This window comes from Ctenocephalides felis, unplaced genomic scaffold (genome assembly GCF_003426905.1).
Source record: "Ctenocephalides felis isolate EL2017-DRISC unplaced genomic scaffold, ASM342690v1 CF-g0.4_SCAFFOLD_01170, whole genome shotgun sequence".
In the NCBI taxonomy this organism is placed as follows: Eukaryota; Metazoa; Arthropoda; class Insecta; order Siphonaptera; family Pulicidae; genus Ctenocephalides; species Ctenocephalides felis.
In genome coordinates this window covers 86,660,576-86,674,422 of record NW_020537324.1, presented here as the reverse complement: position 1 = coordinate 86,674,422, position 13,847 = coordinate 86,660,576, and the positions used below count along the sequence as shown (strand labels likewise).

General features: G+C 28.3%; 1 protein-coding gene across 1 annotated transcript in view; it reads right to left on the bottom strand.

Annotated features, from left to right (window-relative positions):
* Nucleotides 1-13,847, bottom strand: part of LOC113367900 (protein-glucosylgalactosylhydroxylysine glucosidase-like) — a 37,032-nt gene continuing 23,185 nt past the window's right edge. Inside the window, exons 3-15 of the mRNA XM_026609474.1 lie at nt 8,885-9,097; nt 6,352-6,652; nt 5,632-5,732; nt 5,415-5,550; nt 4,876-5,023; nt 4,417-4,567; nt 3,924-4,014; nt 3,745-3,832; nt 3,095-3,286; nt 2,871-3,039; nt 1,296-1,494; nt 1,103-1,236; nt 1-19 (exon numbers count right to left, since the gene is read on the bottom strand). Coding sequence (XP_026465259.1) covers nt 11-19; nt 1,103-1,236; nt 1,296-1,494; nt 2,871-3,039; nt 3,095-3,286; nt 3,745-3,832; nt 3,924-4,014; nt 4,417-4,567; nt 4,876-5,023; nt 5,415-5,550; nt 5,632-5,732; nt 6,352-6,652; nt 8,885-9,097 — 1,932 coding nt within the window. The 3' untranslated portion in view covers nt 1-10. The remainder of the gene's footprint in view (nt 20-1,102; nt 1,237-1,295; nt 1,495-2,870; nt 3,040-3,094; nt 3,287-3,744; nt 3,833-3,923; nt 4,015-4,416; nt 4,568-4,875; nt 5,024-5,414; nt 5,551-5,631; nt 5,733-6,351; nt 6,653-8,884; nt 9,098-13,847) is intronic.

The following is a 13,847-nucleotide window of genomic DNA, read 5'->3' as shown; positions in this document are numbered from 1 at the left end:
ATCGGTTTTATTATACGAACTGGAAAAAAAAAATTCATTAAATTTAGTTGAAAAATTGATTACTAAGGATTATCTGTTTTTACCAGTTTTTTTTTTTTTTTCTAATTTAAAGGCTTTGACTTTGATACATTCTAAAACACTCTGATACATTCCAAAGTACACACACACACTCCGAAGCAATGTCAAACATTCTAATGCACTTTGACGCATTCTAATGCACTTTATCGCATTCTAACGCACTTTGACGCATTCTAAAAGCACTTAGACGCTTTCTGAATCTTTCCGAAGACATTCTGAAGCCCTTCGACATGTTTCAAAGCATCCTGACACATTCCAAAAGCACTTTGGCACATTCCAACGCATTCTGACGCTTTCCAAAGCACTTTGACACATTCTAATGTATCCTTAGCTCCTTTGACACATTTTGAAGCACTCTGACACAATCTGAAGCTCTGTAATACATTCTGAAACATCCTGACGCATTCCAAAGCACTTCGACATGTTTCAAAGCATCCTGACACACTCCAAAACCACCTTGGCACATTTCAAGGCACATTGACGCATTTTTAAAGCACCTTCACATATTCCAAAGTTCTCTTACTCATTACAAAGCACCTTGACACATTCTAATGCATGCTTAGTTCCTTCCAAAGCACTCTGACACGCTCCAAACACATTGACTCACTCCAAAAGCATTTTGACGCATTCCAAATCACTCTGACACATTCTAAAGTATCATTAGCTCTTTTCAAAGCACTATAACACATTTTAAAGCACCTTAGCTCATTCCAAAGCACATTGACTCACTCTCCAAAATCACATTCTAAAGCACTTTGGCACATTTGACATACTCCAAAGCTCTCTTACGCATTTTGGCACATTCTAAAGCACCTCAACACATTCCAAAGCACCTTTACATATTCCAAAGCACCTTTACATATTCCAAAGCACTTTGATACATTTCAAAGCACTTTCAGACACTCTAAATAAAACATTCTCAGACTTCGTACAACATTTTCAGACACTCTTAATAAAACATTCTCAGACTTCGTACAACATCTTTAGACTTAATTAGAAAATTGATTAAATTACTAAGAACTACCTGTTTCACCAGCTTGAATCTCTTATCCAATTCCAAAATCTTCAAAGGCTTATTTTCGTTAACTTTGGTTGCACGAATAACTGTAAAGCCAGTCGTTACACGAATTTCAAAGGACGTACCATGATATTTTAAACCTAAAAAAGATATTAGCAATTGGTAAGGTGATTTTTAAAATAATAACTGTATTTATTACCATTGATATAAATCCCGGTAACATTTTCAGGCAACATATTCAAACCATCTCCACCAACGTTTCTACCAAAGTGCAATCCTTCCAAATCGATTCTGATCATTGCATAACCATTTATTATGGTTTGCAGAAATCCTCCCATTCCTGTTAGGAAATTAACAGCACCATCGCCTGAGTTTGCTCTTCTGTTTTCATTCCAAACCTAAGAAAAAGAAAATAATTACAAAATTAGTTGATAATTATTAAATTAGTATATTACAAATACAATTTTTCTAAGTAAGTAAAGAACTGAATTTATTATTGCGATTCTTGTAGATATGAGAATTTTTAATTAAGGCGATAAAAAGTTGGGATTTCAATTAATTTCTTACAGCGTAATAAAAAAAAGAGTGCGCGTAAGGTTCACACGCGATTGAAGTAAAACTTATTTGTTACTGTACAAGATGGCATTTAAGTAAGAATTAATACACCATATAACAATTTTGAATAATGTTTCTCAGTAATATGGTAACACTCGTGATGCACATATTTATAAGTGTCGTCAATCATTATACTCATTTATATAATGATAAATTATAAATTATATATTTATAATACCATTGAAAATATGTATAATATTTAAAAACAATAATGTAATTAAAGTCATACTTCAAATATGACATGATCGGTTTGTCATTGTAATTAGCATTTAGAAATAAACCTTTATTAGAGAAATGAAGTAATTGCTGATTAATAACTTGTTCACACAGTGGATTATGCTAAACAACGCCTAAACAAACATTGTTTTCACAATTTCACTCATCATCATATAATATTTGTGTTTGAAGAACTTCATGTAATTAAAATTAACAAATATTCATTGACTGCTTGAATTTTTTTTTTATTTTTTCGCTGGCGATATAATCTCATTCTTTGAACAGTTGTAATATGTCTTGCCTAAAAAATATTTACCATTTTAATGACTTCAAACATTTATAGAAACTACGAATAAAATAGAAATAATTTCTAATCAATAAACTTACGTTTAGTACACGGCACAAATGTTTAATTTCTTGTATTATTTTCAAGGAACGGGGTAAAATATTCTTCTGATTCAGGCAATTTTCATTGAATCAAGATTTGTACTACGATGTAATTTTAAAATGTTTATCTATCTATATCGATTTCCTTGTTGATATCGGTAAGCATACAACGACAGATCTCTATTCACATACACGACAACTAATCAAAATCGACCCGTGTAGAAATGATATCATCGAAAGCGAATGACGAATCATTGGCACTCGACTCTTATCTTATCTTATCTGCCGTAACGCACTTTCGTTGCATTTGTACGGATTTACACCCTAGTTGCACCTAAAGAAGTTTTACTTAAAAATATGTTGATTAGTTTGTATTTTGTAGTTCTTTATTTCTAATTCAATTTACGAAGTAATTTGAAATAAAATAAAAAATCCTTTATCACTTATGCGTTTTTTTATAAAAGAAAAGAAAGAAAAATTGGTGATACATGTATTAGGACGTTGGTGAAGCTTGGAGTTTAAAATGAGAAAGAAAAATGTTTTTTTTGTTGCTTACTTTGAAAGGTTCCCTGACATAATCCTGATAGGATTTCTGGAACATCTTTCTGGCTTCATCGTGCATTCCTAAATCCAAATAGTTTATAGAATGCATTGCCCAGGTCATTGCTGGTCCACTGTCTCTGGTTATTGGTCCATATATCTTCAAATCGTTCATCCTTGTAGAACTGAAAAATAAACATTTTAGCCCTAAATATTTTTTATATCTCTTGTAAGTTTTACCTTTCCATTGGATACTGCAAAGGATATCCAATAAGTACAACATCAGCCTGTTTGATTTTCTCGGTTTGTGGATTAAATCCTTGGAACTCGGGATGATAATTTTTTTTTTGGTCGTATAGTAGTGTTAGGTGTTTAGCAATTTCTGCATAATTTTGGGAATTAGAAAAATGTCCACAAATGCATTTTGCGTACCTAAAAGATCTTTCACTATTATATGGCTTAACTATTTATTATTATAATTGATATTTAACTTTTTCGATACGAGTGTCGCCTAAGTTAAATTATTTATGGTTCTAATTTGTTTAGAAGTGTAATTTTTAATATTTTTTATGATGATTGCAAAATCTTATAATATTTTAAAAAAAGTACTTGTTGGCTCTTATAGCAGTGCCACTTCAGCAGAAAACCTTTTCAAAATATTTTATATATGTAACGGATTAATTAAAATTTATATCTATTAACTCCCCGGAGGAGAAGTTTATGTTCTCATTAAAAAATACGATTCGCTAATTGTATGCTTTCTCGACGTTTCATGCCATTCTGAGTCGAATGACACAAAATTTGGAAAAAGTATGTGTGTGTGTGTGTGTATGTGTGTGTGTGTGTGTGTGTGTGCGTGTAAGTGAACAGATTTTTTATTTTAAACTTACTCTCCCAAATACAAAGCCAAACCAGCAGCCACATTTGTGTATACAGAATTATTGATGTTGAAATGATCCTCATCTGGTCCCATTACATCTAAATACAATACAAAATATAAAATTTCACATTTTAAGCATAAATGCTAAAACAAATATACACTAAAATTTCAGAAAATAATTTTACTTACAATTTATATCGTATTTTTGAGTCGAAGTATTAAATTCAACCCTGGAGCTCCAAAATTCTGCAATGTCCAACAGCAAATCACACCCGTGATCCTAAAATATGTTAGAATTTTTTTTAGTGATTGTAATATCAGTAAAATTTCGTTAAAACTACATTGGAGCTTTTACGTGGTAGATACGTAACATGAAAGACACACATGTACTTAATATCTACGTAAACACAACTTGTTGTTTTTGCTATGTTTTAAATTTAGTGTGAAAGAAAAACATTTATTTATTCCTTTAATAAGTAGTTTATTAAATTGGTTAAACAGAGCTGCAAAAATATTCAAACGTAGCTAAAACGAAACAGTTACCACATGATACAAAATGAATACATGTTTGTGTCTTTTCTGTTACGTAACCGCCACGTACAACGTATTATTGATTTCATCTCTATCTTGTGGTTTACTGAAACTACATAACTTTAGTATTTTATTTATTTTATTTATTTACTTGTATCCAAGGATCTTCTGGTCCTTTAACTGCCAAGTATTGCCTGATGGCAAAAGAAACGTCTGCGGTGATATGATGTTGATATTTGGCAACTTCTGGGCAACAGGGTTGTGTTGTTTCGTAGCCTGTAAAGGCACTTTCCCAGGGAAACCTAAAAAAATAGAAAAAAAAATATTTTAATTTATTCATCTAATATAAAAAATACAAATATGTAATAAAATTTTAAGTCTCTTAGTCCGAAAGCTTTTTTTGAGGAGACAAATATTTATGATTTAAAGAAAATATTATAAAGATTTTTTAATGTAATGAATTGAAAACTTCTGAGTAATTTATTATTATTGAAGCTGAATGCACGTCTATAAAGTGACTGTTTTTTTCAATTAGTAGAGTCTTATTTATTAACTAAATAAATTTTTTATCAACTTAAAATAATGGTTAGAATTTTACTATTTTTTTTACCTAATACCGCGGCAACCGATTTCCGCAGCCAAATCTTTGGCAGCAATTTTTTTTGAAGCTCGATATTGCAGCAAAATTTCAGCTAAATCCGGTCGCAGCAGTAAAATTACTGGGAACATCCAAATTTCTGTATCCCAGAAATTATGACCTAAAAAAATAATTAAGCAGTTAATACATTTTTTTTTATACGAAATTAGTGTAGGAATTCTTACCATCTATATAGTAGAACTGCAGTTATTGTATTTGTTGTAACTTTTGAACTGTTGGTGCTAGGTAAATGAAATATTTGGCAAATTTATACAAAATTAAATTATCTATAATATTGTCCAACATTATAACGCCCTAAACCAACTCGGTATACTTCAAAACGGTAACTGAACACAAAAAATTAATTTGAACGTGATCAATATCACCCGTAATTTTTTCATATTTTTCATGATATCTCGGCCAAATAAAACCTTTGCATTTTTGAAACTTTGTACAAATATTCTTCATAAGTATATTCACAAAATGTAGTACTTATATTTTGGGTTCCGTACCTTCATAATCCAAAACTTCGCTACCTCTCGCCAAACTTCCAGGGCTCAACCCATAAAACTCCATCGGTTTCTGGTTCGTTCTGGTGGACGGCAGTGAGCTCAAAATGTAATAGAGGCTTCCATAAACTATTTTAGCCTAAAATAGTAATGGATAATCAAAATATAAACTATGTAGTGATATTGTATTAAAAATTTATTTATGATTTTTGGTAATTACTAGTTTTAAATCGCCTTCGATTTCGATGCGAGCTTCGTTCCAAGTTTCTTGCCAAGCCTGGATGTGGGAGTCTAGTAAATTTTCTGGCGCCAAATTCAAAACTAAAGGAAAAAATTATAATATTAGTAAAATCTACATTTTTCCTTACACATATCAAACATGTCTACTATCCATATATCTCATAATTGAGCTTGTGTGGTAAAAACTAAGTGAAATGCTCTGGCCCATAAGGCTTATTTTTTGGTTTTTATTTTTTACTCGAATTTTGTTTAACTTACTAACAGGTATTGTAACATGTTACAATCCTGAATAAATGCACAAACTTTTGATGAAATTTGCCAACGCACTTTAGTACATTTGTTTGTAAGGAGAGCCTCTCAAAGTCGACCGATTTGAAAAATTTTTGAAGTCATGGTTCAACAAAAAGTCTTAATTTTTGAAAACTTGAGGCAAACATGCCATTATTTTTAACTGCAGTCCTTAGATGTGTTATTTACGATCACAGTTCCAATTTTAATTGAACAAAAATAATAAAATTAACCCCAATAATCGAAAAATGGTTACAATTACACACAAAGCTCTCTAGGTTGCACTTGAAAGCCCATAATTTCCAACAACATGATAGAATTTTTTTTAAATTTTTTTTATTTTTTCCATTGACGTTGAGTTCTGGGACACCTATATATATATATATATATATATATATATATCATTTTTTACCATCCAAAATCTCCTTCTCAGCAATATTTCTTTTATTATCCATGCTCTGAACCAAAACGACGTCAACGACATCCAGCGGTTGGATTTCAACATCCGTGGCATTCACCCAGTACACGCAAACAGGTGTTAAACTTTCTTGGTAGGTTTTGTTCTCTGCTAAGGCAGTCTCGCCGCATTCCCTGTAGATGCCGGTTCGTGTTTTTTCCGTTGTTGAAGATGCCTGATTTTGTAGGATCGAAACGTATGTCCTGACTTGTGGGTCCTGGATCGCATTCCATTGGGATGTGCAATGTCCTGTTAACTAGAAAAAAATTATTTAATAATTATATATATTGCCAAAGCCTGATAATAAAAAAAATCTTGAAAATTTTATTCTAAGGTCATTTTGTTTGTTTATTACTTTATGGTTATAAAAGATCCTTCACCGATACGTCTTTTGTACATTTATTTTTCTAAATGCATTAAACTAAGGTCAAAAAATTTATACTGTGTTTTAATTATTAATATGTTCCGCAAGCATAGTTTTAAATCGTTTGGTATTTTTAAAAATGTTTTTTTGCCGTTAAAAATTTTATACTGTGTTTTAATGTGTTAATATGTTGTGTAAGCATAGTTTTAAATTGTTTGGGATTTTTAGAATAGTTTTTTTTGTCATTGAAATGGGTTTTATTAAATTTTGTCGAGTTTTATCAATATAAGTTAAGTTGCAGTCTTAACAATTAATTTGATAAGTTTTCTGGGTTTCTAGAACGTTTGTTTTTTTATAAATAGTATTAGAAGTTGTGCTAAAAATTCTGAAACTGTTGACTAGTGGCAGTCCTTTATTCAATGCGTTAAACGTCATGTCAGTCATTATGTCTGATGCTAAGAAATTTTATATAAGACAAGTTACACATACGTATATCATATATCTGATATCAGACATACGAGATTTTTTAGAAAGAAAAAAATATTTAATATAGATCTATGCCAGTAATTTATATGTGACATAAAAAATGGTATTTTTCCAGAAATTTCATCATTTTTTTGTTATATTTGATTCATTAATTTGTCCTGGCACTTTTTAACTGAATTACCTAATAAAGGTACCATGATTTTTTTTTATATTATCGTGGAACTTTTTTTTTTAATTTCAATATTTATTACAACTGTTAAATAATTAACATTTAGCAATAATGATAAATAATAACATAAATTTAAATAAATAAGAGTGTAAAGGATAGAATTTACATTAAAATAATATCCGTAGTAATCGTGGAACTTAACGTGTGAATTGAGTTAGATAAACTCTTATAATTTTCTTACCAATATTTCTAATCCTGATTTGAGTTATCAAAGTCCTCGTATAAAATTTGTGGGCGTAAATAAGTTCTTCATATATATATTCCTTTGTACGTTGTACTGATCTGTGAAGAAAAAAATAACTCAAAGTGTGAATTATGTAAAAAAAATAAGTTGTTCATTATTTTCTTATTATGTATGATATTTGCCAAAATATATGAACGTTGGTGTATAAATGTAAATTTGTGTGAATGGATGTTAATTTATAAAAATAAGTGAGTCCAAATTAATTTACATCAATTCTCATCTATTGATAATTGAGTATGTGTTAATTTTTCTTAACTTAACTCTCTTTAACTAATTTTTAAGTTTATCTATATTTTTAAGTCCTTTCAATAAATTTTGTCTAGTTTTACCAATGTAAATTCAGTTGCAGTCTTAACAATTGATTTGGTGAACCAAATGTCTAAGACGTTCAATTTTATTAAGTTCTTTAGAGTTAGATTTAAATTAATCTGATCTTTTATACAAAAAAATAGAAATAAAAAGATAAATTGTTTCAGAAACATATATTACAACAATTAAGCTCTCAAAATCTTAAATAAAAAACCTGATTTACTTTTTCCCGATCAAGTGAATATGCAAACTTCAAACATGAACAAAGAAAATTATAAATTAAGCAAGAAGAAATTTAGTAGAAGTGTTTTATATTTTTTTTCAGTAAATCTATATTTGTGAAGTTGTTTCGATAAATTTTGTCTAGTTTCGCCAATGTAAATTGAATCGCAGTATTAACAATTGATTTGATAAACTAGATTTCTAAGACGTTTTATTTTATTTTAAAAGTTAATACGTGAACTTGCAAGTGAACAAAAAAAATAATTTTTATTAAAAATAATTTGTTAATTTCATTAAACACTGATTATACACATCGTTATACACAATGAATGCTATAGCATTTACGTCATGTATTGAACTCTTATTTTAATCATATTTTATTTTATTTAATTGACTATTGAAAAAGCTAGAATAATGCGGAAATACCCAAAGGGTCAGTTGGTCATCACCTCGACGGGTGTAATAATTACAAAAACCTAAGGCTATATTTAATTACATTCAAAATAATTGATTTTAAAATTTAAATGCTATAGCATTCATAGTATTCTACTGAAAATGAGTGCTTTACCATTCACTTTTTCAAACTAGTTAAACTATTAAAAATTATTTTTCACCTATAAATTCCTTTCTTAACATCCAACTCAAAATGTCCCAAACTCTTCCTCCCCAAAGTTCCTCCAAAATTTTCCATTGATGGCCCACACCTTATATGGGCCCTAATTCTGGCCCTATGACTTCTACCACCTTCACCATTATACAAACCGTTCATATAAATTGCATCAGAGGTCAAAGTGTATCCCAAATGGCCATTGGCCACAGTTGGGAGTAGGCGTTCATTTTTGGCAACCTGGGGAAAAATAGAAAATTGATTTATACGAAATTTTAAATTAAGAAAATATATATATTTTTTTCATATTTTAAGTGAATTAATTTATCATATCCTGTTCATATGTGTATCATTCAATCTGCCATACATATACTGTATCTTTATATTATTTTAATTTATGGCACATCTCAACTGCTTTTTGACAATAATAATATAGACATTTCATTTTTCTTATTCATAATCATGAATTTATTATGCATATTCTAATATTGTCTAGGCTCATAAGTAAATTGAAATTTTTGGCAGATGACAGTTTTCATTTGCTTTTAATGCAAACAATGACATTTCGTTTTTCGCAATTTTTCCATTTATTTCTACAATATTGCACATACATCCCAGTACTTTATATTCACATAAATCCTAGAAAATTTCCTTAACAAACTTCAGAAAGATTTATCAAAATCCGAATAGTCGTTTAGGAGGAGTATACAGTGAGTGGTTGTAATTTAATATGAACTTTCTATAATAGCAATAAAGCTCGAATTGATTCTACGTTTTAGTTAGGAAACGTTTGTATGAGAAAAAGAAAAGGGCTGTTTTTAGGGTTCCCCGGCAATTATTCGATTTTTTCTCGCCGTAAAAACCACCCTTGGACTTGAACGAACATTTTAAAAAAAGAATTGGCCAAATCGGTCCAGGCGTTGTTGAGTTATGCGCTTACCAATACATTTTGCGAATCATTTTTATATATAAGATATCTCTATTTAGTAATAATTAACTATAAATATTAATTATTACTAAATATTTTATTCTTTTGCTTACTGTGTGGATTTAAAAATATAAGGTTCCGTACCAATGTCGTCAGGTTCAAAAATCCAATCCTCGTATGAAATTTCATCTGGTAATTTGTTTATAACAATTGCAGAAGAACATAATTTTACACTAAAAACTAGTAATATATAACTAAATAGTTTGAACATTGTCTTGCAAAAATAAACAATGGGAATGAATTATTTTTTTCACAAAGCCACAACATTGATAAATTATAATTGTTTTTATTTTTATTAACAAATTGTGTTTTTGTTGTTAATTTTCTTGGAGTGTTTACGTTTTGAACAAATGCAAAGGAACTGCATTATCATAAGAAGTTCTCAAGTTTGATTACAAAGTCATTGGTGGTCGAAAGACGGCTCGAGCTATATATTTGCAAGTTAAATATTTATCGAGTTAATTATAAAGATAAGCGAATATATATAAATATATATCATATATCAGTTAATATCAATTTTACGTGAAACAGTCAAAATTAACTAACATATTGTAATAAATAGTTTCAATATATATAATACATTTATTTACATATCTTCCTATACATAAAAAATTAAAAATAAATTAGTAAGAATCATGAATTTTTGAAATTAGTTTTCAGTTTTTGGTTCATAACAATATTTTGTCTTGTTTGACTTGACTAATGTATATTTTTTTTATTATTTTCTTATAAATTACAATCTGTCTATATAGAAGACATTGAGTAAATAATTTGACAAATAACATAGAATTTTAAAAGAAAAACCAAGTGGTTCACCTTTTATTAATGTACTAAATTATATCTTAATTAAATTTTGGTATTGACTAATATATAATAAACTAAAAATGTTTGACTACTAAATGCTGCAGTTTTCAAATAACTAACAAAAACGTGTTTTTTATAATATCAAATTAAATATTTTTATTTAATTTTACTATCATTGGTTTCCTTTGTTTTTTACAAATGCAACTTAACATTTACTTGTATATACATATTTGTGGATAATATTTATCTCAATGAACTTGGGAATATGTCAATACGTCACTAATAGCTTATCGATAGTTTTTTTTATATGTGTATATATATGTATATATGTATATATATGTATATGATGTATATGTGTATGTTTGTGTTTTTCTCCCAAGAAATCCAAAATCTTGACAGAAGTCTGTGACAGACAGTTCGGAAATGGGTTCTTTCACATTATCAAAGAACCTGTATATATATATATATATATATATATATATTGAATGGTAGAGTCTTGGATTTGTGTATATTTTGTAGAGTTTCGAACAAGAATCCAAAAATAATACAAAATAAAAAACAAGAAAAGTTTTAAAAAAAACAATTTCTTTATTTAATTATTTGTTTATTGTCGACGTTTCGGAACTAGGTACGTTCCATCTTCAGGACATCTGTCAAGAAACATGATCTTGATGAGATTTTTGCAAACAATATGTTTAGGAAAAGAAAATAGATTTTTCTTAAATAATGAATTAAATTGTAAAAAATATAATAATGTACAGAAATATGATAATATGTTCAAAATAAAAATGATAAAAATAAATGATTGGATTATCAAAACAGGATATTAAACATAATAGAAAATTTTTTGAAAGTTATGGAAATTTTTTAAGAAAAGGTTAATGACAAAGTTGAATTAATTACCTGTATGTTTGAATATTTGTTAGCACTTTTTCACTAAACAAGCTTTTTTAACAAAAATGATTTTGTGAGTTAATTTTCCGCCGAATAATTAGATTTTGTAAATCAAAATTACTAAAAACTTTGTCTTTTTTAAAATTATTATTTGAAAACACAAATAATATTGTTCTCTGGATGTTGTTCGATTGGTTTACGAAAATTAACTAAATGAAACTGGTGTGCCCTTTGTAACACGTGTAAACACTTGAACGAGAGATGTGAGATTGTATGTGTGTGTTTTTATATGTCAGGGTGTGAATACTTAAATTGTTGATCTTAAAAGAATGTTAATTTTACTTTTGATATATGTTCTACTAATTACTAATTAAGAAAATATATAATAAAATGATAGATAATAAGTTACAGGGTAAAAGATAATAGATAATAAGAATTCATATTTTTGTAATATTTAATCAATTGTTCAGCATTAATTATAATGCAGGGCCGGCAGTATGGTCAAGATTTGACCAGGGCTTTTATTTAACCTGGGACCCTTCGTGGTAGGGGATACGATTATATGAGTGTAAATACCTGTAACATATAATAATAAGGGAGTCTAGCAAATGTAATAAGAGAAGAAGGTTGTAGAGCGTAGTTCAATATATGTCATAAATTAAATAGTGGTTTTATTCACATCTTCTTATGGTGATGAAATATTTATAATTTACAGTCCACTCAATATCAAATTAATCAAAGTGATCCTCACCATAATTGGTGATATATATGTATATATATATATTGGGGATATATATGTATATATATATATATATATATATATATACATATATATATATATATATATATATATATATATATAAATTGTGCAAGGTCAGAAAACCTTTGAAAAATAAATATCAGCGATACGAAACCCAATAATTAGGAACAAAATAAAAAAAATATTTTTTTAGAGTGAAATCATCTATTTTTTTTAATATTTTTTCTGATAAAATAGTTTAACTTGAATTATTTATAATCAGTTTTCTAATTTTGTGTTTTTCTGAAAAAATGGATGATGAAACTGAAAATATGAAAATATATTACACTATTTTATTAAAACTTTAAAAAACTCTATATAAATTAGTAAAATATTTATATCCATTCTTTGGTTAATGGTGTTAGAAGAATTGATAAAAATAAGGCAACTTTCAGCAATTTATAGGATAAACCTAAATTAATATTAAACAGAATAATATATAATATATAAATTAAATTTAGATAACTGCAACAATTAACGCAAAATCTTTAGTGCAATACATCAAGGTACAAATTGTAGAAATTCACAAAATCTTTATTAAATTGCCATCAAGTGACAAGTGACATTTTGAAAAAAGAATTTTTTTAACAAAATAATTTTCAAAATATTGTTTAATACTACTTGATAACTTTAACAAAGCGAACAGGTATCATTTCTTTTGTTCATATGAATGAAAAACGATTCTGCAAAGCGTCTCTGCGACGTATTTGTGATAAAATATTGTAGGAACTTTGAAATTGAATCTATGATTATAATTTTAATATGATCAGTAATCATGGTTTAATTTTGCTTCTTAATTTTGAAATTTTTGTGTAAGGCGTTTTATTTGATGCTGCCTTGATTTACCTACATAAATAGCCTCACAATCTTTACAATTAATTTTGTATACTATGTTAGATGTTTGGTCTATATTATTGCCATATATATCTAAGCATCCAAAATTAATGAACAAGTAACACTCACATATATATATATATATATATATATATATATATATATATCATATATCGTTGTATCTATTTATCCTTTACAAAAAGTCTTTCCAAAATGGGAACAATTAGCGTGCTTTTTGGCATCGAAACTTCATACTCTCTTCTTGTATGTCGTCGTTGTCTGGTGCGAAAATAAATAAATCTTTGTTAAGTAGAACTAGAAGAACAGAAAAGCACCCCCTGAGAGGATACTACCCTCTCGACCACTTCACCCCCCACATATTTTGAAATTGAGCCAAAATTGTTGGAAATTCACTCTTAATAAAATGTCCGATATAAAGGATACATGATAGTAAATAATAAAATTAGAGTAAATGAAGTAACAATTATTTTAAACAAATTGATCAAAGTCAATATTTGTTGTTAGATTTTTTTCTCGTAATTGGATGAAGGGTTATCCTAATTAATTTACAAGTTTCTTGCAAACATCTGAAATCTTGTAGTTAATTTTATACAAACTAGCAAACCCGACGAACTCCGTTTCGCCACCAGATGGTTTCGTGAGAAAGATGA